Raw genomic sequence first — 25,777 nt, 5'->3', positions numbered from 1 at the left:
TTTAACCTCAAATTTAGTTTTTAATTATAATTATATAATTATATTTATTATTTAATATGTTTTACCTTAAATATTATGTTGTAGTTATTTGAATCATTTTGTTTCACTTGATTTTATGGTTTTTAACTTATATATGTTATGACTTGCTTTGAATATGACTTGTGATATAAAAATATTTTTTATTAAATATTTTGGTATTTTATTTAATTTTTTAAATAATTATGACATCGTCCGGTTCTTTATATCGGTCGAACCGATTCGACCGATTAAACCAGTGAACCGATAGCATGACCGGTTCGCTAACCGGTCCGATTCTGAAAACCATGGACACAAGTCACCAAATCACTTTTAATGTCAAAACTAAATCGTTTTAAATATAAATTTTGTAATTAATTGAAGAAGGAACACAAATTAAAATCAATTGTATAATTAAAAAATTAAATGTATAAAAAGTTGGAAATATTTATTTATTTCTACATTAAAAAAGATATAATTGTTTTTAATAAATTTAAATGTATATAAGATAATATATGTCTAAGACAAATAATATTTAATAAAAAATTTATATTCTTATATATATATATATATATATATATATATATATGATGTTCGAATCTGAGACCTCAAAAGAAATAATAAACCTCTTAACCAATAAATTCGTTTAGTTAGTAAAAAAAATGTAATTTTAAATTGAGAAAATAACCTCAGTGACCAAAAATCCCAGAATATACGATTTTGACAAACTTTTTTTGGATTTGCGAAATGACCAATAAAATCGCAATGCGATCTCTAATTCACATTGCGATCTCCACTATCGCAAATTCGCGTTGCATTCGCGTTGCGATAGTTGAAAATCGCGTTGCGATTTTCCAAATTCGTTGCGATAGTCTACAGTTATCGTTGCGATTTTCCAAATTCGTTACAAAAATTCGTTGTGATAGTTAAAAAAAAAGATTTTGTTTCTTAAGCATTTTCTCTATAAAGATAGTATCTGCGCGGACGTGTTGAAGACACGTATTACCACGACCACGACCACGACCACGACCTGACCCGACTGACGGCGGCGGCGGCGCGAGAGTCCCCATTGTTCTCAATCACTCAACAAGGAAGTGGAAAGCCAAGCCTTAAATACCATTCTCAATAGTGTTTCCAATACTATGTGGGATTGAGCATTACCACACTTGTTTCCAATACAATGTGATTATTCAGGAAACAATTACAATCATGCACCTTAAAACAACTGAATCAGCAATCAATTGCATTAGTATTATACGATTAAATATGTCATAATTAAAAGTCAATCTACAATCAATCACGATTATTGCAATTTTAAGCAAAACATTCAAAAATAATATCACTATTTAAGGCTCAATCCCTTATAGTATTGGGAATAAGTGTTGGTAATGCTCAAATCCCACATAGTATTAGAAACATTATTGAGAATGGTATTTAGACTTGGCTTTCCCACTTCCTTGTTGAGTGATAGAGAACAAGGGAAACTCTCGCGCCGCCGCCGCCGTCCGTCTCGTCTCGTCTCGGGTCGGGTCGTGGTCGTGGTAATATGTGTCTTCGACACGTCCGCGCGGATACTATCTTTTTAGAGAAAATTCTTAAGAAACAAATTTTTTTTAACTATCGCAACGAATTTGGAAAATCGCAACGACATTATAGACTATCGCAACGCGAAATGGAAAATCGCAACGCGAAATGCAAAGCGAATTTGCGATAGTGGAGATCGCAATGCGAATTAGAGATCGCATTGCGATTTTATTGGTCATTTTCGCAAATCCAAAAAAAAATTGGTCAAAATCGTATATTATCTGAGATTTTTGATCACTAAATTATTTCTCTTTTAAATATTATCATACGTGAGAAATATATGGGGATTTGCCATATCCACCGCGTTTTAAAGACTGGGGTTAAGCTGTTTTTTCCATATAAAAATTTCGAGAAAAAATAGAATTAAAAAACGAACGTCACGTGCATTAATTATAAGAAAATTGAATTTTAGATTTAATTATAATACAAGTCCGTCTCCCAGTCCATATATAAAAGTACTCTAGTCTCCGCCACCATAATTCCCTGCGAACCCTGCTTTTGTTGCTCAATTCTTTTCTTTCTCCCAAAGAAAAAAAAACCCTACGATTTCTTCAAAAACCGCAAACTGAGAAATCAGAGTTCTTTGGGTTAAAGTTTGGAGATTCAAATGGAATGGGTTCGCGGGGATGCTATTGGACATGGAAGTTTCGGCACTGTCAATTTGGTCGTACCAAGAGAAGGTTTCCCAAGTTCTCCATTAATGGCGGTCAAGTCATGTGATATAATTCACTCTGTTTCTCTCAAGAACGAGAAGGAAGTGCTTGAAAAACTCGGGTTTTGCCCGCAAATCATCCGTTGTTTCGGCGACGATTATACCGTCGAGAATGGAGAGAAGTTATATAATATGTTCTTGGAGTACTCTAACAGAGGAAGCTTGGCCGACCAGGTGAAGAAAATTGGCGGGAACATTCTGGAATCCGATGTTAGACGATACGTTAGGTCGATACTTAAAGGGCTGAGTTTCGTTCATGCCAGAGGGTTTGTTCACTGTGATATTAAGCTTCAAATATTCTCTTGTTTGGTAATGGCGATGTGAAGATAGCTGATTTTGGTTTGGCGAAGAGAAACGGGGTAGAAAACAGAAGATGGAGATCAGGGGAACCCCATTGAATATCGCGCCGGAGTCTGTTAACGGGTGCGGTTATGATTCGCCTGTTGATATATGGGCCCTTGGATGCGCCATTGTCGAGATGTTTACCGGGAAACCGGCATGGAATTTCAAACCAGGACGAACGTGGCGGCTTTGTTGATTCAAATTGGGACTAGCAATGAATTACCGGGGATTCCTGAAGATTTATCCGACGAAGGAAAAGATTTTATCGGAAAGTGCTTCGTTAAGGACCCGAAGAAGAGATGGACGGCCGAGATGCTTCTCGATCATCCTTTCATGACCGACGATGAAGAGAGAATCGCAATGGATCTTATTCAAGAAGAAGAAGAATCAACGTCTCAAAATTGTTATTTCGAAGAATTTTCAGAGTCACCGAGATGTCATTTCGATTTCCCAGGCTGGGTTTCAACACAATCAACGGCTTCTCCTTCTTCTCCTCAACCAATTTTACTGGAAAATTCAAGTATCGGGTCTTCGAGCCACGTTGCATCACCTTGGGATCGGATTCATCGATTGGCTTGTGACGAGGCACCAAATTGGTCAGATTCGGAAGGCTGGATCACCGTGAAATAATTAATTTTGACGGCAAGCGGTGATGATTTTTATTGTTAATGGTTAGACGAAAAACACAGATTTGACTGACATTTGATTTTTTGGTGATTCAAGAGTTGTGATTGGCTGGCTATTCATTGGCCATAGATTGTGTAGACCAATCTTTATTCAAACCTTTTTAATGAAATTTACAAACCCTGTGGGAAAATTGTTCATCTAACTTTGAGGGTTTAGACGTTTTCAGTCTATCACCAATCCTTGTGTTTTGAAATTCCAACACTCGACTTCAAAAGTGCTTGGTTTTGATGAAGATTATTATTTCTAAATATAAACGGTTTAAATTAAAGTGTATATTATTAAAAATAGATTGACTTATATAATTATAATTTGATGAATATTTGCATTGTAAACTGGATTCAGATGTGAAAACATTGAAACTTGTGCTTGTAGAGATCGATTGTACAAACTCGAAATAGCAGATAGATTGGTGAAGTAGGCAAGGCTGCCACCATCGGCAATCTCAATGTCAAACTCTGTGTGGTCTATGTTCGATAACATGAAAAGTACACTAACAGATGAATATCATTGCGGTTTAGAACGAATAAATGAATGAGAAACCAAGTGTTTGTCGCCGACACCTCAAACTGATTTGGCTGGAGATTTCTTCACCTTATTAATGGTTTTGCTTCATCATGTAGTTTGTTGTCAACACTTACAAGATCATACTTTAATTAAGAATGGGTGTAGGGTTAGGCCCCACACCCATAAAACACGCATATTCTTTGTTTTCAACACAAAGATGCTTTATCCAACAAAGTTTGGAAATACATAAAAACGTATGCCATCGGACACCTGCCTGCCACGTGAGGAAATGGAAGCTGCAATTCTTACTTCGTTCAAGGGTTTTGGGTCCTTGGGTTGTAAGCCCACTTACATCTGGATTCAATCAGATAATGAATTGCGATTCACACACAGCCCAAACAATCTACCCAACCATTCACATTCTTATTTTCAGAATAATTACATCTTTCAACGATAGTCGCAATTATTTAAATACTCACTTCATTTAGTAATAACTAAAGGATGTAATTTATCAATTTTTTAATCCATCTATAATATTTTTTTTGAACTACTTTTATCTTTTCATTTACAACTATCAAAACATTATATATTTCTTCAAAATGTTCTAACATTGTGTGTGTGGAAAACGTATGTTAGAGGCAATGGCCACTCCAGAAATCACACCAAATTTTACCGCATCAGCATCACTTCAAAATTTCACAAATGCATGATAAACAATAATTAACTCTTGAATATGTATGAACTAATTGAGTGGCCTTAATAGTTGAAGAGAATGCTATTCTCGCCCTATACTATATTTTTAAAGAGTCTCGAACATGTGTCCATGCAAATGAGAAACATTCAGATGGAAGTACTGACAATATAATTAATTAATCACTACTGAACCCTTTAACCAAATAGAACACTCTCTGCACACCATGAAGCCTTAAGTGCTCCTTGACTAGTAATCATAGTAATGCCCATTGGAAGGGACATAAAAGGATTAAGCAAAATAGGCATTCATGAAAATGTCAAAATAATTGGAGCAAAGCATCATTAATATTATCCCAAAGGACAAAACTCGTTTAAATTACACACTTATAAAAATACTAACAAATTATTTAAACCACCGACCACTGTTACACAGCTTACATTTCCAATGCCCCTGAGAATCATGAACCCATCCCGGAATCCAAGCCACTCACTGTAACTGTAAACTTGCCTTGGCCATTCATACAAGTACAGCTGATCAGCTGTAAATGCATTTGTTCTTTAGTGAGATAGCCTTATTCATCTGCTTGGGGTCCATGGTGACCCAACACTGGATCCTCTTATAGAACTTGGGTTTCACCAGCCTGCCCAAAACATAAGCCCTGGAACGAACCATGAAGTTAAGTGTCAATGGCACCGGTTGAGTCGGTGCACCATTGAGACTAGCCAAGTTAGCCCCTCCTCCATACAAGGGAATATGACTCCCTTTCATCGTCACAATCAATGATCTTTGGCTCTTTCTGGATTGATAAAACTTGCGTATCTGCAAAATAATAGAATAATGATTTTGCTTAGGACGAATAAATAAATGAACCCCATTATGAAAGAAGACAAAGTGCATAAAACATTTAATATTGTTTGATGGGGACACTGCTTATTTACCGATCCGGTGGCCACGGTGAGCTGAGAGTAAGAGAGATCTAAGGGTGTTGATGTTACATGGACCCCAAAAAACGTAGCTGTGTTTCGATATGTGAGCTTCAATGTGCAGTTCATCGATATCATTTCTGTGCTCACTCCGGAGAAATCCGCACCCGCTTGAACCCTGAATTCGTTGAACCAAATGCTCTACAAAGCATAAACCAATCATTTTTTTCATGATTTCGTAATCTGAGCTTAACGGAGTGAAAATGAAAAAGATAAAGAGAATGCATGTTAAATCTAGTTCTATGTCTAACCTTCATGGTGATTTTAGGTTTTTGGGGTTTACTAGCTCCCCAAAGGATCAAAGAAAACGTGGTGAAGAGAACGAAGAAGCCGACGATGAATGCGAGGAAATAGCAACGTCGACGATGGAGGCCGTTATAGTCACCTTCACCGTCGAGCAAGCCTTCCTCTTCGATGGCGTCGAACTCTTTCCACGGCTGCTTGTTGTTGCGGCCCTTGCGAGATCCGTCGTGTTTTCGATGCGGTTTGAGCGATCCAGACAGGCGCGTGGAAGATGACTCGCGCGAGGAATGAGGGCCTAAGGAGGAGTTGGAGTGGGAGTGAGGTGGTGAGCCCATGGGGCTGAGCACCGGCGTCGAGTTGAACGAGTTGGTAGTCTTTTCACCATCGTGTGAGTCCCTTGATGGACTCTGAACATAGTACATTTGTCGACGAGGGGACCTTGCTGGTGACGATTGACTCACGCTACTCACCTCGGAGTCTGTCTTGGAGAGATGAGCCGACATTTTCCTACCTTACTTTTTCCTGTTGTTTTAGCTGAAGAATAGAAAGTAAAGAAGAAGAAGAAGAAGTTTACTTGTAAGATCTCTGAAAACGTAGATTTATGTCAAGACTGAGCACGTTGCAATTGTGTTTTGTTTATTGGCATCCAAGTCATTGTTTGTGGAAGTAATTAATGAGAGAAGATGGAGGGGCTTGGCAGAGGGACAGCAATGGCAGTTGTCTCCAGTTATATTCCTTTTTTTCTTTTTTAATTTTTGCATGTATTTGTCAACTTTAACTATTTTTACACAAACTATATAGTGTCAGCGTCGGATTTGCTGCCTTCATTTTTATATGATATCAGTAAAAGGAACTCTTAAACATGAGTGAATTAAGATATAAGAAACTGCACTGAATTCCAGGGACAAGATCAACCCTTCAAGGATATGGCATTCTAATGTGCTAAATCAAGCCTTAAACGAGATAAATCAGCAACAATATCGGTACAATTTAACCAATACTTAGTCAACATATTAAATGATATGGAAAATCATTCATTAATTGAAGAAAAATATGTTGAGTTGTTAGTGATAGTGAGATGGTCCCTTGAGAGACGCTTATCATGTGCTTGTTACAGTAAATTAGGTTGACTTAAGGGCGCTAATAGATGCACCTTTCCTAAGTTTTAGTTAACGAACTCTCTTTACTTTTTGTCAAAAAAAGGCTTCGGATTTTTCGCCTGGCGTGTTAAACTTTGTATTCTGTGTATTGGACCACGGTGCATGGACTCTGCGGATCTTATGCCTGAGGTCAGGAAACTACTCGTATTGACACATAAGCTTCAGTATTTCTCCAGCTAGAAATAATGTGAAAAGTACATAATAGAGCAAAGATTAGAGGATGATTCTGGTGGCCAATGTTGGATCTATGACCACATGCTTATGTTTAACTTGAGTACTAAAATCGGAAGATCTAAAGGACCCAAATGATCAATAAAATTCGCATTGACCTTAACCATTTCCTTCGTCAGTTTTGGCCCCATTTAGATTATGTTTATAGCTCTGTTTTGGCACTTAATTTTTCTTTCTATTAGAACGACATGCACCTCGAAAGTTGAAACCAATAATCGAATCCAACCGTGTAATATAATTTGTTTTTCCATGTCCTGTATCTGATAACGTATTTGTCCATGGATTTGGTTGAGGCTTATCAATTCATTATTCACTAAATAGTAAACCATTTCAAAAATTTATAATTAAACTGAAACAAAAACGTTTTTTATTATTAAGCAGAAACTCAAGTTGGGGTAGGATCCAATTTGTAAATATATTGTCCAAGATTTGGTTCATACAGGCCGGGAGAATAATTAGATCTTTAGGCGAGTCTACTTGAAAAGAAGATAAAATAACCATATCTAACAAATAAAAGGCAAATATACCAGGGAGGAAAAAAAAACGAAATCTACATTACAAAATGGCAAAACCCAGATTTGTGCCATTAGTTTCGTGTCCTGAGAGGAAGAAACCTTCTATAGCTGTAAGCCGTGTTTGTGTTGCATGCAAGATATACACATGATCCATTGGGACATCAGAAAAGGCAATGTTTTTTTATTTAAGCATTGCAAAAAATGAAGGATTTTAAAGCCCAATGAGAAGACAATAATGTGGTGTATGAAGACTAAATTAAAGAAGCTCTTCCAACTCCATTGGAATCATTACTTTGTACCTGCTATTGGTAAGCTATTCCATGTTGATATATCTCGGATCTCAATGCAGCTCGCCCACAGGCGCCTCGTTGAGCCATAGGAAATGGATGAAATCATACAGTTTTGCACTTACACTCACCTGGTTAGTGATAAGAAGATGCTTTAAACTAGTGATAAGTTTGAGTAGGAAAAGGATATTTTCATGAAGTTAGTCTTGCCATACCTTGTATGGTGTTAGGTTTAATCTCCTGATGTGATCAGGCCTCATTTGCTCAAGCTGTTTGATGCAGTGATCTCTAATGTCCTTGAGAGCCGGTAACTCTTCTCTCTTTACCTTCAAGAGCCAAAAATAAAGAGGGGGGGGGGAAATTGTTTCAGAAAATGGGAATAAACAAATTGCTCCGGAGCTTCTTTTCTGCTCAATAGTTGGTCACAACTAAATACGGGGACTCAAACTGATCTGGTATTTGATGTTGAGTTGGCAGGGGAACATGGAATAATGTTTCTCTAATGGTTTCTTCATGTTCTATATACAATACTAAATCAATTTAAAGCAGGACACTCACGAGAGAAAAGAAATGTAAAATAAGGTTTGATAAGATTATCCATTCTGCCCTTCTGAGCTCCTACCTGATTTCCCAGGTCAATAACACTTCAGAAGCTCCTCTACACGCTTTGGCACCACATATGCTCTTTTGGATTCACTAAAAGGGTGACGACATAGAATTCGTTCCCCAACCTGTAAAATTGAAGAGCATAAAAAATCAGGTCACTCAACCTCATCATTGTAGCATGAGCATCAACGGAGTAAAGTACATATACTGGTAGGGTGTGGTGCATACAGCTATTAGTAGTTGGTGACATAACAGAGGGATATAATAATCCAAGCTAAAAAAATTACTATGAATAAAGCTGAACAAGCTGCTTTAATGAGGATTTAAGTCTCCAAAAAGTGGATTCTATCACTACAAAGGAGAATATCATCGTACTTAATTAGTTTTATATCAAGGTAGAAACATTCATGTTGGGATGTGGGTAACTAATAAGATCATAAATTAAATACTTTCTCAATTTTGGGCCGGCATACTAAGAGTTTTAATATATAGATCATAATGCAGACATGTTAAGCATGTATTTAAGTTGAAAAGATATAATATCTTTCTACATTGAATTCTCAGGTTAAAGGTCAAAATTACACCTAAAATAACTGGCTGCAACTATGTTCACATGCCCTACACTACACATATTATAGTACTGAAGAGAAAATTAAGGATGAGAATAAGAAAATGATGGGACTGTTGGTAACTAACTAATCACTGAAAAGCTTTGGAGACTATACAACTGGAGTTAATAGCTTTGGACATGGTTCATTTTCCAGTCATGATGTCCACCAGGGAGTATCCATCCTTGCCATGCAATTATCTGTAGCATCGTTTTTTGCATGGTACAGAGACCTACCATTTAAGAAATAAATGAAAAGAATAGAGAAAGAGGTGTTTTTATCATATGAAAGAGAGCATGTTGTTAAAATTTCTGGACAGCCCAGTCAAACCTTAGACACATCCTCTGAAAGCTTGATCCGTGGCTGATTATTGATCTTAACAAGTTTGAAAACACAACCCAAAGCTGCTTGCGCATAGCAAGTTACCAAATAAGTTCCTATTCCAAAACAATCCACCCTAAAGTGAAAAAGTGTGATTGAGGCTAAGTAGATGACGCCAGACAGAATAGTGATTATCCTGTAGGCTAGTTCCGACAGACGATTCACAAGAGAAAATTCGCCCAAAAACCAGAGAAAAAAGTCTCTAGGGTTTAATAAAATATTATAAAATCAAACAATGCAAAAAGCAGTCCACAAGCCGGACTGTTATAGCAAAAAAATCGTCTTTATTCGAATTTTGCCAAAAATAGCAAAATCCCGAAAAGCACTCTAAATTGAAATTCGAAATAAAATAAGCAATCTCCCAAAAATCCGGCCTAAATCGGATTTAAATTGACTTCCTAATTAACAATCGAAATATTACCATAAATAGTAAAAAATAACTAAATCTAGTGATTCGGAGGGGAAAACGGCAGAATTTGATGTTGAAAAAAAGGCCACATGGAGCGTAGCTCATGTGGAGAGCGTGCGCGTCGAAAAGAGCTTTCCGGATTGGGGTCTTTTGCGCGATTCTGACACCTGTAGCCAAAGTTATGGCCAAAAGACTGAAACATACTCAAAACGACCCCAATGAGGAACATGTCACAATCAATTCCCGCCTTTACGCTGATCTGCCAACTCATGGTATCTCAGCGCCATCAACGTGCAATCTGACAGCTCAGCATCATCTGTCTCGGATCCCACTGCATCAGTCACCCCGGGTTGGAAAGAACTCGTCCTCGAGTTCAGAGTAGTGTCATCAGGATCCACAAAACAATGACTCAGGTGCTTCACATTAAAGACATCAGAAGTCTTCAAGTGACTGGGAAGTCGTAACCTGTAAGCATTATCATTGATCTTCTGCACGACCTCACAAGGTCCAATCTTCCGATCCTTAAGCTTATTATACTCACCAACAGGAAAACGATCACGAGTTAATACAGCCCAAACAAAATCACCAACATCAAAAAGTACCTGACGACGATGATTGTCGACCCGAGTCTTGTACTTGGTATTGCTCTCATGAATGGTCTATTTCACCTGCTCATGGATACCCTGAAGATACTTTGCCATCTCATCTGCTTTAGGACTGAAACGTCCTATACGTGGAATAGGGGCTAAGTCCAACACCCCGGATGGGTTCTGACCATAGACAATCTCAAATGGGCTTAAACCTGTGGTTCTGTTTTTTGATCTGTTGTAGGCAAATTCTGCCTGAGGCAATGCCAAATCCCACTGCTTCAGCTTCGTTCCTGCCAAAAACCTTAAAAGGTTTCCCAAACTTCGGTTCACCACCTCAGTCTGGCCATCCGTCTGGGGGTGGTAAGCGCTACTGAAATTCAACTGCGTTCCCAGTTTCCCCCACAGGCTCTTCCAGAAATGACTGATGAACTTAGTATCACGATCTGAAGTGATGGATCGAGGAACACCATGTAAACGCACAATCTCCTTGAAATAGAGATGGGCAATCCGGTCAGCATCCATAGTCTTTCTGCAAGCTACAAAATGAGCCATCTTGGAAAATCTGTCAACCACAACAAAGATAGAATCAGAGGCCCTTTGGGTGCGGGGTAAGCCTAGTACAAAATCCATGCTGACATCGAACCAATGAGCTTCAGGAACATGTAAGGGAGTGTACAATCCCGCATTGGTGAGAACTCCCTTATACCGCTGGCACACATAACAACGGTCCACATAATGGGCCACATCACTAGTCAACTTGGGCCAATAAAATTCAGAAGAGATAAGGGCCAATGTCTTATCTCGGCCAAAGTGTCCCTCATTATGGAGTTCACTTATAATTTGCTACCTCAATGAACAATCTGGAATGCACAATTGTAATCCACGAAACAGATACCCATTATGCAAAACAAAATCATGACGGTGACCCTCATTTACCTCTTGAAATATCCTTCCAAAGGAAGGATCAGCTGCATACATATCTGTGAACGTCTCAAATCCTGCAACTTTAGTACTCATGGTGGTGAGAAGTAAGGTACGACCGCTCAGGGCATCTGCGACGCGGTTCAAACTCCCTGCTTGGTGCCTCAGCGTAAAAGTGAATTCTTGCAAGTATGCTACCCACTTGGCATGACATCTACTCAGCTTGTGTTGGCCATTGATGTACTTCAAGGCCTCATGATCGGTAAACAGAATAAACTCCTTCTGTACTAGGTAGTGACGCCAATGCTTCAGGGACTGAACTATGGCATAGAACTCCAGATCATAAGTGGAATAATTTTTCTTTGATCCCGATAGCTTCTCACTGAAAAAAGCAACCGGACGACCTGCCTGACTCAGAACACCACCAATGCCAACGCCAGATGCATCACAATTTACCTCGAACACTTTGTCAAAATCTGGAAGTGCCAAAACTGGAGCCTCGATCATCTTCTGCTTGACCAATTGAAAACGGGCCTCTGCCTCCTCAGACCACTGGAAATCACGCCCCTTGAGGCACTATGTGATAGGGGCGATCAGAGTACTGAAATTTCTAATGAATCGACGGTAAAAAGACGCCAAGCCATGGAAACTTTGGATGTCATGTAAGGTTCTTGGTCTGGGCCACTCCAAGACTGCATCTATCTTTGACTGATCTGCATGAACACCATCAGTAGACACAACAAAACCAAGAAAGTCACAGAAGTAGTGAAGAAAGAACACTTCTTTTGATTGACAAACAAGCACTCTGTTTTCAGCATCTCAAAAACAGCACGGAGGTGATCGAAGTGTGAAGTCCATGTCGAACTATAAACGAGGATATCATCGAAGTAAACTACAACAAATTTCCCCATAAAAGGCCGCAAGACCTGATGCATAAATCTCATGAATGTACTGGGCGCATTGGATAACCCAAAAGGCATGACCATCTACTCATACAACCCTTGTGGCGTTTTAAATGCCATCTTCCACTCATCTCCAGGCCTTATTCTGATTTGGTGGTAACCGCTCTTAAGGTCAATTTTTGAGAAGATCTTAGAACCAGATAGCTGATCCAACATATCATCTAGACGAGGAATTGGAAACCGGTACTTCACTGTAATTCTGTTGATCGCTCGGCTGTCAACACACATACGCCAAGAACCATCTTTCTTTGGCACTAACAGAGCAGGGACTGCACATGGGCTCATACTCTCTCGGATATAGCCCCTCTCCAACAACTCTTCCACCTGTCGCTGCAACTCTTCGGCCTCCTTGGGACTGAGGCGATATGCTGGTCGATTTGGCAAACTTGACCCAGGAACAAGGTCAATTTGATGCTGAATATCCCTCATAGGTGGTAGTCCAGGAGGAAGATCCTCTGGCATCAAGTTAGAGAATTCTGCTAGCAGCCATTGCACCTCTACTGATAAATCTGTATCCACGTCTACTGCATTGTTCTCGCAAGGTAGCAAGGCATAGACCACGCCGCCATGCTCAATCTCATCTAAAAACTTGGACATAGAAAGCAAATTAGTATTATGGGTTACTGGGGTAGGAGTAAGTCCTTCCCGCCGGGGTGCCAACACAATCTTTTTTCCCTTGATGCTAAGGGAATATGTATTCTTCCGTCCATCATGAATGACACTGCGATCATACTGCCAATGTCGACCCAACAATATATGACATGCATCCATAGACACAACATCACACCAGGCATTATCAAAATATTTTCTACCAATTGAAAAAGACACGAGGCATCGCCTATCAACTGTTATCTCACTGTCTTTATTTAGCCATGACAACTTGTATGGCTTAGGATGACGGTCCGTCTTCAACTGCAATTTCTGGACAACCTCCTCGGACACTACATTCTCACAACTGCCGCTGTCAATGATCATTTTGCAGACTTTATCTGCAACTGTGCAAGTCGTGTGGAAAATATTGGTTCTCAACCAATCGCCCCCTGAATCGCCCTTGGGGGTAAGTAGACTCTTGCGAACGACCAGAGTCTCATGACCATCTCCATAAGCACATCATCAGTCTCCTCATCGTCATACACGAGTTCGCCAATCTCCTCAGTCTCGTCTTCCACGTTTTCCTCAATTAACAAATTTTTGCCCTTTTGACTAGCAGGCTTCCTGCAATCAGTCGCCCTATGCCCTTGTTCACCACAACGAAAACATCTAATAGTAGGGTTAGAATTACCCTGCGGTGGCTGCTGAGCAGGACGGGACTCTTGAGGGCAAACTGGTCGACTGTTGTGATCGCTCCTGATCACTGGTCTCCTGTTTTGCTGTTTTTCAACAGCAAGTGCACGCTGGTATGCTTCCGAAACACTCCACAATGAATGAAGGCTGAGGACATCTTGCAAGGGCTGGCGTAAACCCCCCAAATATCGCGCCACCATCTGCTCCTCCATCTCAGATAAATCGTTCCGGGCGACCAATTGGTAAAACTCCTCCGTGTAATCATCGACTGATCGCGCGCCCTGCCTCAACGCATGAAGTCGCTGAAATAAGGTTTGCGTGTAGCCGAAGGGAAGGAAGTGGCCCTTCATCTTTTTTTTCATCTTCTCCCAATCAGTGATCTTGGCTTTGCCTGTCTTTCTCGTGAACGTCGTAACTGTTCCCACCACGCAGATGCTCTGCCCTTGAGTTTGATGGCGATCAGTTTCACTTTCACACGATCGGGGACTTCCTTATATTAAAAAATACGCTCCACTTCATTAATCCAATCCACGAATCCCTCGGCCTGTAATGTACCAGAAAACTCAGGGAGATCGACCCGAAAACCGAGGTCTCCATGACGCTCCTCCCGACCACGGTGCTCCTGGAATCCTGCGCCCCGGAATCCTGCACGATTGTGATATGGGTTTTCGAAAGTGGAATTGGTATCGTGATCAGAGGCCTCACGATCCTCGAAATCCTGCGCCGCCAGGCGCAGGGTTAATTCTGCGACTTGCCTCTGCAAATCCGCAATCATCACATCCTGAACGCTGCGATCACGGCGTTGGGCTTCCTCATTCGGAACCTGCTCACGACGACCACGACCACGACCTCCAGCCATTGAAACTGGTGAAATTTCCCAAGAAGATGTTGAAGCTCTGATACCAATTGACGCCAGACAGAATAGTGATTATCCTGTAGGCTAGTTCCGACAGATGATTCACAAGAGAAAATTCGCCGAAAAACCAGAGAAAAAAGTCTCTAGGGTTTAATAAAATATTATAAAATCAAACAATGCAAAAAGCAGTCCACAAGCCGGACTGTTATAGCAAAAAAATCGTCTTTATTCGAATTTTGCCAAAAATAGCAAAATCCCAAAAATCACTCTAAATTGAAATTCGAAATAAAATAAGCAATCTCCCAAAAATCCGGCCTAAATCGGATTTAAATTGACTTCCTAATTAACAATCGAAATATTACCATAAATAGTAAAAAATAACTAAATCTAGTGATTCGGAGGGGAAAACGGCAGAATTTGATGTTGAAAAAAAGGCCACATGGAGCATAGCTCATGTGGAGAGCGTGCGCGTCGAAAAGAGCTTTTTCGGATTGGGGTCTTATGCGCGATTCTGACACCTGTAGCCAAAGTTATGGCCAAAAGACTGAAACATACTCAAAACGACCCCAATGAGGAACATGTCACAATCAATTCCCGCCTTTGCGCTGATCTACCAACTCATGGTATCTCAGCGCCATCAACGTGCAATCTGACAGCTCAGCATCATCTGTCTCGGATCCCACTGCATCAGTCACCCCGGGTTGGAAAGAACTCGTCCTCGAGTTCAGAGTAGTGTCATCAGGATCCACAAAACAATGACTCAGGTGCTTCACATTAAAGACATCAGAAGTCTTCAAGTGACTGGGAAGTCGCAACCTGTAAGCATTATCATTGATCTTCTGCACGACCTCACAAGGTCCAATCTTTCGATCCTTAAGCTTATTATACTCACCAATAGGAAAACGATCACGAGTTAATACAGCCCAAACAAAATCACCAACATCAAAAAGTACCTGACGACGATGATTGTCGACCCGAGTCTTGTACTTGGTATTGCTCTCATGAATGGTCTGTTTCACCTGCTCATGGATACCCCGAAGATACTTTGCCATCTCATCTGCTTTAGGACTGAAACGTCCTATACGTGGAATAGGGGCTAAGTCCAACACCCCGGATGGGTTCTGACCATAGACAATCTCAAATGGGCTTAAACCTGTGGTTCTGTTTTTTGATCTGTTGTAGGCAAATTCTGCCAGAGGCAATGCCAAATCCTACTTCTTCGGCTTCGTTCCTTCCAAACACCTTAAAAGGTTTCCCAAACTTCGGTTCACCACCTCAGTCTGGCCATCCGTCTGGGGGTGGTAGGCGCTACTGAAATTCAACTGCGTTCCCAGTTTCCCCCACAGGCTCTTCCAGAAATGACTGATGAACTTAGTATCACGATCTGAAGTGATGGATCGAGGAACACCATGTAAACGCACAATCTCCTTGAAATAGAGATGGGCAATCCGGTCAGCATCCATAGTCTTTCTGCAAGCTACAAAATGAGCCATCTTGGAAAACCTGTCAACCACAACAAAGATAGAATCAGAGGCCCTTTGGGTGCGGGGTAAGCCTAGTACAAAATCCATGCTGACATCGAACCAAGGAGCTTCAGGAACAGGTAAGGGAGTGTACAATCCCGCATTGGTGAGAACTCCCTTAGACCGCTGGCACACATAACAACGGTCCACATAATGGGCCACATCACTAGTCAACTTGGGCCAATAAAATTCAGAAGAGATAAGGGCCAATGTCTTATCTCGGCCAAAGTGTCCCTCATTATGGAGTTCACTTATAATTTGCTGCCTCAATGAACAATCTGGAATGCACAATTGTATTCCACGAAACAGATACCCATTATGCAAAACAAAATCATGACGGTGACCCTCATTTACCTCCTGAAATATCCTTCCAAAGGAAGGATCAGCTGCATACATATCTGTGAACGTCTCAAATCCTGCAACTTTAGTACTCATGGTGGTGAGAAGTAAGGTACGACCGCTCAGGGCATCTGCGACGCGGTTCAAACTCCCTGCTTGGTGCCTCAGCGTAAAAGTGAATTCTTGCAAGTATGCTACCCACTTGGCATGACGTCTACTCAGCTTGTGTTGGCCATTGATGTACTTCAAGGCCTCATGATCGGTAAACAGAATAAACTCCTTCTGTACTAGGTAGTGACGCCAATGCTTCAGGGACTGAACTATGGCATAGAACTCCAGATCATAAGTGGAATAATTTTTCTTTGATCCCGATAGCTTCTCACTGAAAAAAGCAACCGGACGATCTGCCTGACTCAGAACACCACCAATGCCAACGCCAGATGCATCACAATTTACCTCGAACACTTTGTCAAAATCTGGAAGTGCCAAAACTGGAGCCTCGATCATCTTCTGCTTGACCAATTGAAAACTGGCCTCTGCCTCCTCAGACCACTGGAAATCACGCCCCTTGAGGCACTCTGTGATAGGGGCGATCAGAGTACTGAAATTTCTAATGAATCGACGGTAAAAAGACGCCAAGCCATGGAAACTTTGGATGTCATGTAAGGTTCTTGGTCTGGGCCACTCCAAGACTGCATCTATCTTTGACTGATCTGCATGAACACCATCAGTAGACACAACAAAACCAAGAAAAGTCACAGAAGTAGTGAAGAAAGAACACTTCTTTTGATTGACAAACAAGCACTCCGTTTTCAGCATCTCAAAAACAGCACGGAGGTGATCGAAGTGTGAAGTCCATGTCGGACTATAAACGAGGATATCATCGAAGTAAACTACAACAAATTTCCCCATAAAAGGCCGCAAGACCTGATGCATAAATCTCATGAATGTACTGGGCGCATTGGATAACCCAAAAGGCATGACCATCCACTCATACAACCCTTGTGGCGTTTTAAACGTCGTCTTCCACTCATCTCCAGGCCTTATTCTGATTTGGTGGTAACCGCTCTTAAGGTCAATTTTTGAGAAGATCTTAGAACCAGATAGCTGATCCAACATATCATCTAGACGGGGAATTGGAAACCGGTACTTCACTGTAATTCTGTTGATCGCTCGGCTGTTAACACACATACGCCAAGAACCATCTTTCTTTGGCACTAACAGAGCAGGGACTGCACATGGGCTCATACTCTCTCGGATATAGCCCCTCTCCAACAACTCTTCCACCTGTCGCTGCAACTCTTTGGCCTCCTTGGGACTGAGGCGATATGCTGGTCGATTTGGCAAACTTGACCCAGGAACAAGGTCAATTTGATGCTGAATATCCCTCATAGGTGGTAGTCCAGGAGAAAGATCCTCTGGCATCAAGTTAGAGAATTCTGCTAGCAGCCGCTGCACCTCTACTGGTAAATCTGTATCCACGTCTACTGCATTGTTCTCGCAAGGTAGCAAGGCATAGACCACGCCGCCATGCTCAATCTCATCTAAAAACTTGGACATAGAAAGCAGATTAGTATTATGGGTTACTGGGGTAGGAGTAAGTCCTTCCCGCCGGGGTGCCAACACAATCTTTTTTCCCTTGATGCTAAGGGAATATGTATTCTTCCGTCCATCATGAATGACACTGCGATCATACTACCAAGGTCGACCCAACAATATATGACACGCATCCATAGACACAACATCACACCAGGCATTATCAAAATATTTTCTACCAATTGAAAAAGACACGAGGCATCACCTATCAACTGTTACCTCACTGTCTTTATTTAGCCATGACAACTTGTATGGCTTAGGATGACGGTCCGTCTTCAACTGCAATTTCTGGACAACCTCCTCGGACACTACATTCTCACAACTGCCGCTGTCAATGATCATTTTGCAGACTTTATCTGCAACTGTGCAAGTCGTGTGGAAAATATTGGTTCTCAACCAATCGTCCCCTGAATCGCCCTTGGGGGTAAGTAGACTCTTGCGAACGACCAGAGTCTCATGACCATCTCCATACAACACATCATCAGTCTCCTCGTCGTCATACACGGGTTCGCCAATCTCCTCAGTCTCGTCTTCCACGTTTTCCTCAATTAACAAATTTTTGCCCTTTTGGCTAGCAGGCTTCCTGCAATCAGTCGCCCTATGCCCTTGTTCACCACAACGAAAACATCTAATAGTAGGGTTAGAATTACCCTGCGGTGGCTGCTGAGCAGGACGGGACTCTTGAGGGCGAACTGGTCGACTGTTGTGATCGCTCCTGATCACTGGTCTCCCTGTTTTGCTGTTTTTCAACAGCAAGTGCACGCTGGTATGCTTCCGAAACACTCCACAATGAATGAAGGCTGAGGACATCTTGCAAGGGCTGGCGTAAACCCCCCAAATATCGCGCCACCATCTGCTCCTCCGTCTCAGATAAATCGTTCCGGGCGACCAATTGGTAAAACTCCTCCGTGTAATCATCGACTGATCGCGCGCCCTGCCTCAACGCATGAAGTCGCTGAAATAAGGTTTGCGTGTAGCCGAAGGGAAGGAAGTGGCCCTTCATCTTCTTTTTCATCTTCTCCCAATCAGTGATCTTGGCTTTGCCCTGTCTTTCTCGTGAACGTCATAACTGTTCCCACCACGCAGATGCTCTGCCCTTGAGTTTGATGGCGATCAGTTTCACTTTCACACGATCGGGGACTTCCTTATATTAAAAAAATACGCTCCACTTCATTAATCCAATCCACGAATCCCTAGGCCTGTAATGTACCAGAAAACTCAGGGAGATCGACCCGAAAACCGAGGTCTCCATGACGCTCCTCCCGACCACGGTGCTCCCGGAATCCTGCGCCCTGGAATCCTGCACGATTGTGATATGGGTTTTCGAAAGTGGAATTGGTATCGTGATCAGAGGCCTCACGATCCTCGAAATCCTGCGCCGCCAGGCGCTGGGTTAATTCTGCGACTTGCCTCTGCAAATCCGCAATCATCACATCCTGAACGCTGCGATCACGGCGTTGGGCTTCCTCATTCGGAACCTGCTCACGACGACCACGACCACGACCTCCCGCCATTGAAACTGGTGAAATTTCCCAAGAAGATGTTGAAGCTCTGATACCAACTGACGCCAGACAGAATAGTGATTATTCTGTAGGCTAGTTCCGACAGACGATTCACAAGAGAAAATTCGCCCAAAAACCAGAGAAAAAAGTCTCTAGGGTTTAATAAAATATTATAAAATCAAACAATGCAAAAAGCAGTCCACAAGCCGGACTGTTATAGCAAAAAAATATTCTTTATTCGAATTTTGCCAAAAATAGCAAAATCCCGAAAATCACTCTAAATTGAAATTCGAAATAAAATAAGCAATCTCCCAAAAATCCGGCCTAAATCGGATTTAAATTGACTTCCTAATTAACAATCGAAATATTATCATAAATAGTAAAAAATAACTAAATCTAGTGATTCGGAGGGGAAAACGGCAGAATTTGATGTTGAAAAAAAGGCCACATGGAGCATAGCTCATGTGGAGAGCGTGCGCGTCGAAAAGAGCTTTCCGGATTGGGGTCTTATGCGCGATTCTGACACATGTAGCCAAAGTTATGGCCAAAAGACTGAAACATACTCAAAACAACCCCAATGAGGAACATGTCACAATCAATTCCCGCCTTTGCGCTGATCTGCCAACTCATGGTATCTCAGCGCCATCAACGTGCAATCTGACAGCTCAGCATCATCTGTCTCGGATCCCACTACATCAGTAGATCTGCACAAAAGTGCATAATGTAGTATATTGGAAGGATTGTCATCCTGGTTCAGGCTGTTAAACAGTAATGAATTATTCAAAGAAGTTTTAGTTTACATTACGAAACCTGCCTTTTAAGTCCAGCTAAAGTTTCTTCATTCAAATCATTACTAGCAGTAATGCTAGTCTTTCCAAAATCAGGAACCCCAAATTCCTTCTCAATTGTATGAAAGATCTTTCGTGCTTCACTGGACAAGTATGCTAGGTCACCAGAGTCCAATCTAATGCCAACAGCTTTGTACCTGCATTTTTGCATATTCAACTTATCACTGGAATTAAATATGATCCACTTGCTTACTGGTATGGATGAAATCCACAACAACACAAGTCCTTCAAAAGTTATGTCAACAAAAGTATGGCCTACAAACTATATGATCCATCATGAATGAAGAAGATAAAAGCCTTTAATACAGGTATCATGCTACACATAAAATTAAAAACGAAAGCAGTAGAGGCAGTATTTGTTGACACGTGATACATGAAGCCATGTAACTTAGTGCCTTCCTTTATGTGTTTTGGGTTCAATTTAAGTTTAGCCAACATGATGTCAATATATAATCATACATTATTTCATTTTCTCAACCCAACAAGCAAAATGCTAGTATGCTACTAACATAATCAGCTTGATAACATAAATTCATGTTTGAAAGTCATCAGAAAACAGAAAATTACTAAACTGAAGATAAGAATAGATAAAGCATCTAATGGGACCAAAAGGATTATTTTTGACCAAATTTTTCGCAAATGAAGAACTGTTCTTATAAGAAGCAAAACTTCTATAAATTAAGCAATTGAGGTATACCCCAAGTCACTAAGTGCCAAGGCAACTGCAAAGAAGTTGGGGACTCCACTCCTCATTACCTGGTAAAATGGATGTCAAAACTGCAATGTTAATACTGATATATGACAGAATAGACTGCATCAAAATTTGGTTTTAAACTTAAAAACTCAAGGAAGGTCTAATTACATCATATGTATCTACAAGAGCAATAAAGTTGTTAGGAAATGCCAAGGCATATGATATGAAAGCTGCTAGTTCACTCTGATTGGTCTCTCCAAAAGTGCTCCCAACTGATTTCAATGACTACAAAACATGCAACGATTAGATATAACTTAAGGTTGGTGAAGCAACAGAACACATTGGTCTCTATCTCAACCAACTTCCTATATATGGCACTCTCAAAGTAATAAATGCTTCATCCACAATTCCTCCAGCAAATTTGTGGAGCATGGATAAGAAGGCTACCAGTTAAGCAATCGGGGTTTAAAACCACCGTCAGAGATGTACATAAGAAGAACTCACTAGTATGGAAAACAAAGCTTTGTCCGTCTAATTCATATGATGTAGGTATAGCATGAATGAGTTTCTGCATTATGTATGAAATCAAAGTTATGGGTGATAATCCTTTAAAATTATTCTGGTCATGACAAAATAGCAGCCAGTGTAGTCTAAGAAAGCAAAAGAATAACCCAATTCTTGGTGATCAAATCTATCTATAAATAGATATAACTTGGATTTTGAGAATAAAAGGAACTAAATGCTACAGAGAATTCTTTACACACTCTATCATGAAACAATTTTTTGAATGATTTTTAGGACTGTGAGCTTTTGTCTGAAGTTGCAATTGCAGGCCATTGTGGTTCTTGGGATAGAAAATTGTAAGCTTCATTACCCAATTTTGATGTACTTGCACATGTAGCAATAATGGATTTTGGTTAACGTGCTTTGACAAAATTAATGCATAGGATATATCTCTAGCTAAACCTAAACAAGCATTAAAGAATTTTTTAAAGAAATGTAATGGTCCATCCACAACACCTGTATTTTGCTTAACCATGACTGAACAAGAGTGACAAAATCCTCACAAGTACTTGAACCATCAGAACTACACAGGGATCTCTCAAGGATTTCATCAGGGCCCTGCAAAACAAAATTTGAATAACCTCATATTCGTAAAAGCATAAGAGATCCAATGGAGACACATAATATTCAATGCACGACCATAGGACAATGGTCAATAGAATGAAATAAAGAAAACTGGAAGAAATGACAAGCAATTCAAAAGTCTATCAAATCAAAGCCTGTCCCAAAATTACATTTGATGGAACATGGATCCATTCAATAAGAAAGAAAAAAACAAAGTATCAATAAAAAAATGTTTAGATACAAACACTGATAGGCGGCACCCAATAGCAAGGGTTAAACTCAAGAACATTATAGGAAACTAATAAATATATTTGTTAGTAATGACCATCCAGCTCAGTTGGTAGAGCATAAGGTTATTAATCTTGAGGTCGTGGGATCGAGTCCTATTGATGGCATTTTATAATTTGGAGGTCTCATTCAAAAGCTGTTTTTAACTTAGTGTTGGGAGTAGACTACTATCATTACATATGTGAACAAGAGACAGTCATTTTTTTAATAAATATATTTGTCAAATTAAAAGTTCTATAGTCTATACAGATGAAACCTTTATTTGTCATTCTAATCTCATCTCTTGCAGTCAATTCACGACATACATACGCAAATAGGCATTACAGCACATATATTAATAAATTAGTCAATAAAAATAAAGAGGGCCAACAACAAAGGAAAAAGTTAATTAGACTTGCTATTCTGGAACTACTTTGACTGTGGAAATATCTTGTTATGACTCTACAAGTCAACATTCCCATATCATATGTTGATGCATAAAGCAAAAGCAAACACTTCAGCATATTCACCTGGCGAGTCTGTCCATCAACAACATACTACTACTAATAATAAGATTACGATTTAAAAAAAGAAGAGAATTTAATTTCCACTAGTAGAAAAAACCCCTTTAATGACGCGCATTGCGCGTCATTTATGGGTGCGGATGACACACATTTGCCTGTCGTTGAAGCCACCAATATGAATTTAAGATGACGCGCAATTGTGCGTCATAAATTTATGACGTTCGTTGAACATCATTGAAGCCCCCGTCATAAATTTATGACACGCATGTATGACTTACATTGCGTGTCATTGAAGCACACGCCATTAAAAAAGATGACACACATTCGTGTGTCGTGATTGTATTTCGTAAATTATTGTTATATATATATATATATATTATAGATTGACAAATAATCAAACTAAATCACATTTAATGCCTCATAATACTAAATATATATATATATATATATATATATATATATAAGCAATCCGTTTGCATGTAATATATTCACATTAAGTTACAAACATAATATCCATCACCTATGGCTATTTGAAAACAAAAAACCAAGAATGTTCTCAGATTATCATAAGAAGATACTAACAGATTATAAGATCTTAGATGCAACTCCTCTAGCTTCTTCTGCAATTTTGAAGTTGCTTCTTTAGAGTTGAGAACTCTTGAAACAGGCTGTGAATGAGCATTGGCTTCAACTGAACTAGTAGGAACATCAGATGCACCAGCTGTTCCCGAACCCTTCCCAAAATTATAGCACAAAATCCATTCTACCTGCAGGTTTCTTTGATTTGGATCCAATAAATCTGTTATTTGCTCATTGTATATCTACAAAAGAAAATTGAAAATGAAGTGATAAGGAACAAGAATAGTACAACGCTAAGCAGTCCAATTATGTAAAAAACTAAGAATCAAAATAATTCAATTATGTTAATCAACATGCTTAATTCACAACTTCTAAACGGGAAATATAGTATAACTCAAATACCCACCTTGGCACATAGAACTCCAATTACAATCCCTCTAAGGTGGGAAGACGGACAATAATGCATAAAGTATGAAAACAAGAATTACTCAATCGCACTGATTTAGCAAATTAGATTACTAAATTACATATCGATCAGTTGGTAACCACAGAAGTCACATATAAGTTAAATGTATTCGGGAATAGACTATTAATAGTAATTTAACTTTGAAATAGGCTTGCGATGCTATATGCATGAAAAATAGAATACACAAAGGATATTATAAAGGCAAAAAACAAGAAATTCATAGATCAGTTAAAAGCATAGCAGTAGAGCCCCAAACAAAGGGAACTAATTAATAACACAGAAAATATTAGGAACAAAAGGCATATTGACAGTGGAACTTACATTTTATTAAAGAACGTTTCCAATAATACTGAGAATTAAGCTTATTGATTACAAATAATAATGCATTAATGCTTACCTTTGGGACATGAACTTCCCATTTTGCCACTGCCTTCAAGTCTAAAAAAAAATTAACAAAAAAAAAATTCAATTCTATAAAACAATTACACTAACTTTCATCATCATGGGTAGTCAAATTACATGCATTTCATCTTTAAGAGAAACGTTAAACTATATGCTTATATTTACCCGCAATTCAGTTGCTCTATACAAGATTGTTTCTCTTAATTCCAACATCTAATCATCGGTAAACCATAACGGATTCCCAAAAGTGGTGGGAAGTATATCAAGATACCTAAACCAGTCTTTAAATCCATATAAATAATAAATAAAAGAAAACTAAAAGAAAACAATCAAATATGTAAAGTACATACGGTTTCCACGAAGAATTCTTTCGGAGACGTTCCACAGTAAGAAGTCTTTAAATCCGTTGTTCGTTGAACGAGAGGGAATTGAAATGTAAAGGGTTGGAGTAAAATTAAGTTCGGTTCGTAACGGATAATCCTGCAAAATATTACCTGGCACTGCAAATCAACAATCTTCACTGCTACCACTTCGATATATCTAAGCAGTTTTCGGCTTCACGACAAAGATTTTATTTTGCACACAATATTTTAAACTAATATGCCCTTACCATCCGGGCGTGTACACAAGAAATCAATGGATCGACCAAGAAGCTCCTACAGAGAAGAAAAAAAAAACTTGCTTCATATATATGACAATAGTTGGCAGAATCAAAGAAAATGGTAAGTACAAACAAGAAGCATCCATCAACTAATACAAAACACAAAGCAGAAGATACTGCAGGGAAAGTGTGACTGTTTCTACAGGTGCTGGGATCGGAGACTTTATAATTCCGCTAGGATAAGGCTCCTTAACTGCTGCATTCCCAAATTTCCCAGCACCATTTTCCATGGCTTCTTGTTTACTTCTTTTTTTACTTCTAGCCAACGGAGAGCACATTGTCTCTGTGAAACGTATTAGGTCAAATCAGCATTTAAGAACGTTAATTGAAAACTAACACCTAAGATTTACAATGAGAATCGAAAATATAGGTTGGAAAATCAAATAAATCTCAAGATGAGATAAAAAGACAAGAAAACTAATCGTTTATTTCTTTCAATTCTGAATTTTTCAACACCCAAAAGTAGAACCTTCAACATTAATCAGTTAATTTAGAGCCCTAAAGAAAGCCATATAGTGCAAATTGTAATGGAGGCAGTAACTTAACTATTTCGAGAGTTTCTGAGAAGGAACACTAACCAGATATTGCCCTTAATAAAATTATCAAAATTAGGAGTATAGAATTGTGAAACCAACTAGCTACCTTTTATGCTCCCACAAGTAATGAGCTTATTG

At 39.7% G+C, this 25,777-nt stretch overlaps 1 protein-coding gene and 1 pseudogene across 4 annotated transcripts; one reads left to right on the top strand and one right to left on the bottom strand.

Moving 5' to 3' along the window:
- The first annotated feature begins 2,110 nt into the window (after positions 1–2,110).
- Positions 2,111–3,377, top strand: LOC120125672 (annotated as a pseudogene).
- A 1,597-nt stretch (positions 3,378–4,974) lies between these two features.
- Positions 4,975–8,693, bottom strand: LOC120125673. 4 transcript variants are annotated; one of them, XM_039144041.1, is made up of 6 exons: positions 8,580–8,693; positions 8,173–8,283; positions 7,970–8,088; positions 5,773–6,298; positions 5,477–5,662; positions 4,976–5,357 (listed from the first exon to the last, which is right to left on the bottom strand). In XM_039144041.1, exons 4-6 carry the CDS (start codon positions 6,265–6,267, stop codon positions 5,073–5,075), a joined length of 966 nt encoding a protein of 321 aa, XP_038999972.1. In that variant the 5' UTR covers positions 6,268–6,298; positions 7,970–8,088; positions 8,173–8,283; positions 8,580–8,693; the 3' UTR covers positions 4,976–5,072. The 4 variants fall into 4 exon arrangements, with proteins under 4 accessions (XP_038999974.1, XP_038999972.1, XP_038999973.1 ...); XM_039144042.1 differs by having other exon boundaries at positions 7,970–8,283; XM_039144043.1 differs by lacking the exons at positions 7,970–8,088; positions 8,173–8,283; positions 8,580–8,693 and adding an exon at positions 7,350–7,369 and having other exon boundaries at positions 4,975–5,357.
- Positions 8,694–25,777: the final 17,084 nt, after the last annotated feature.

This window comes from Hibiscus syriacus, unplaced genomic scaffold (genome assembly GCF_006381635.1).
Source record: "Hibiscus syriacus cultivar Baekdansim isolate YM2019G1 unplaced genomic scaffold, ASM638163v2 tig00110435_pilon, whole genome shotgun sequence".
Taxonomy (NCBI): domain Eukaryota; kingdom Viridiplantae; phylum Streptophyta; class Magnoliopsida; order Malvales; family Malvaceae; genus Hibiscus; species Hibiscus syriacus.
This window is presented reverse-complemented; position numbering and strand designations above follow the sequence as displayed.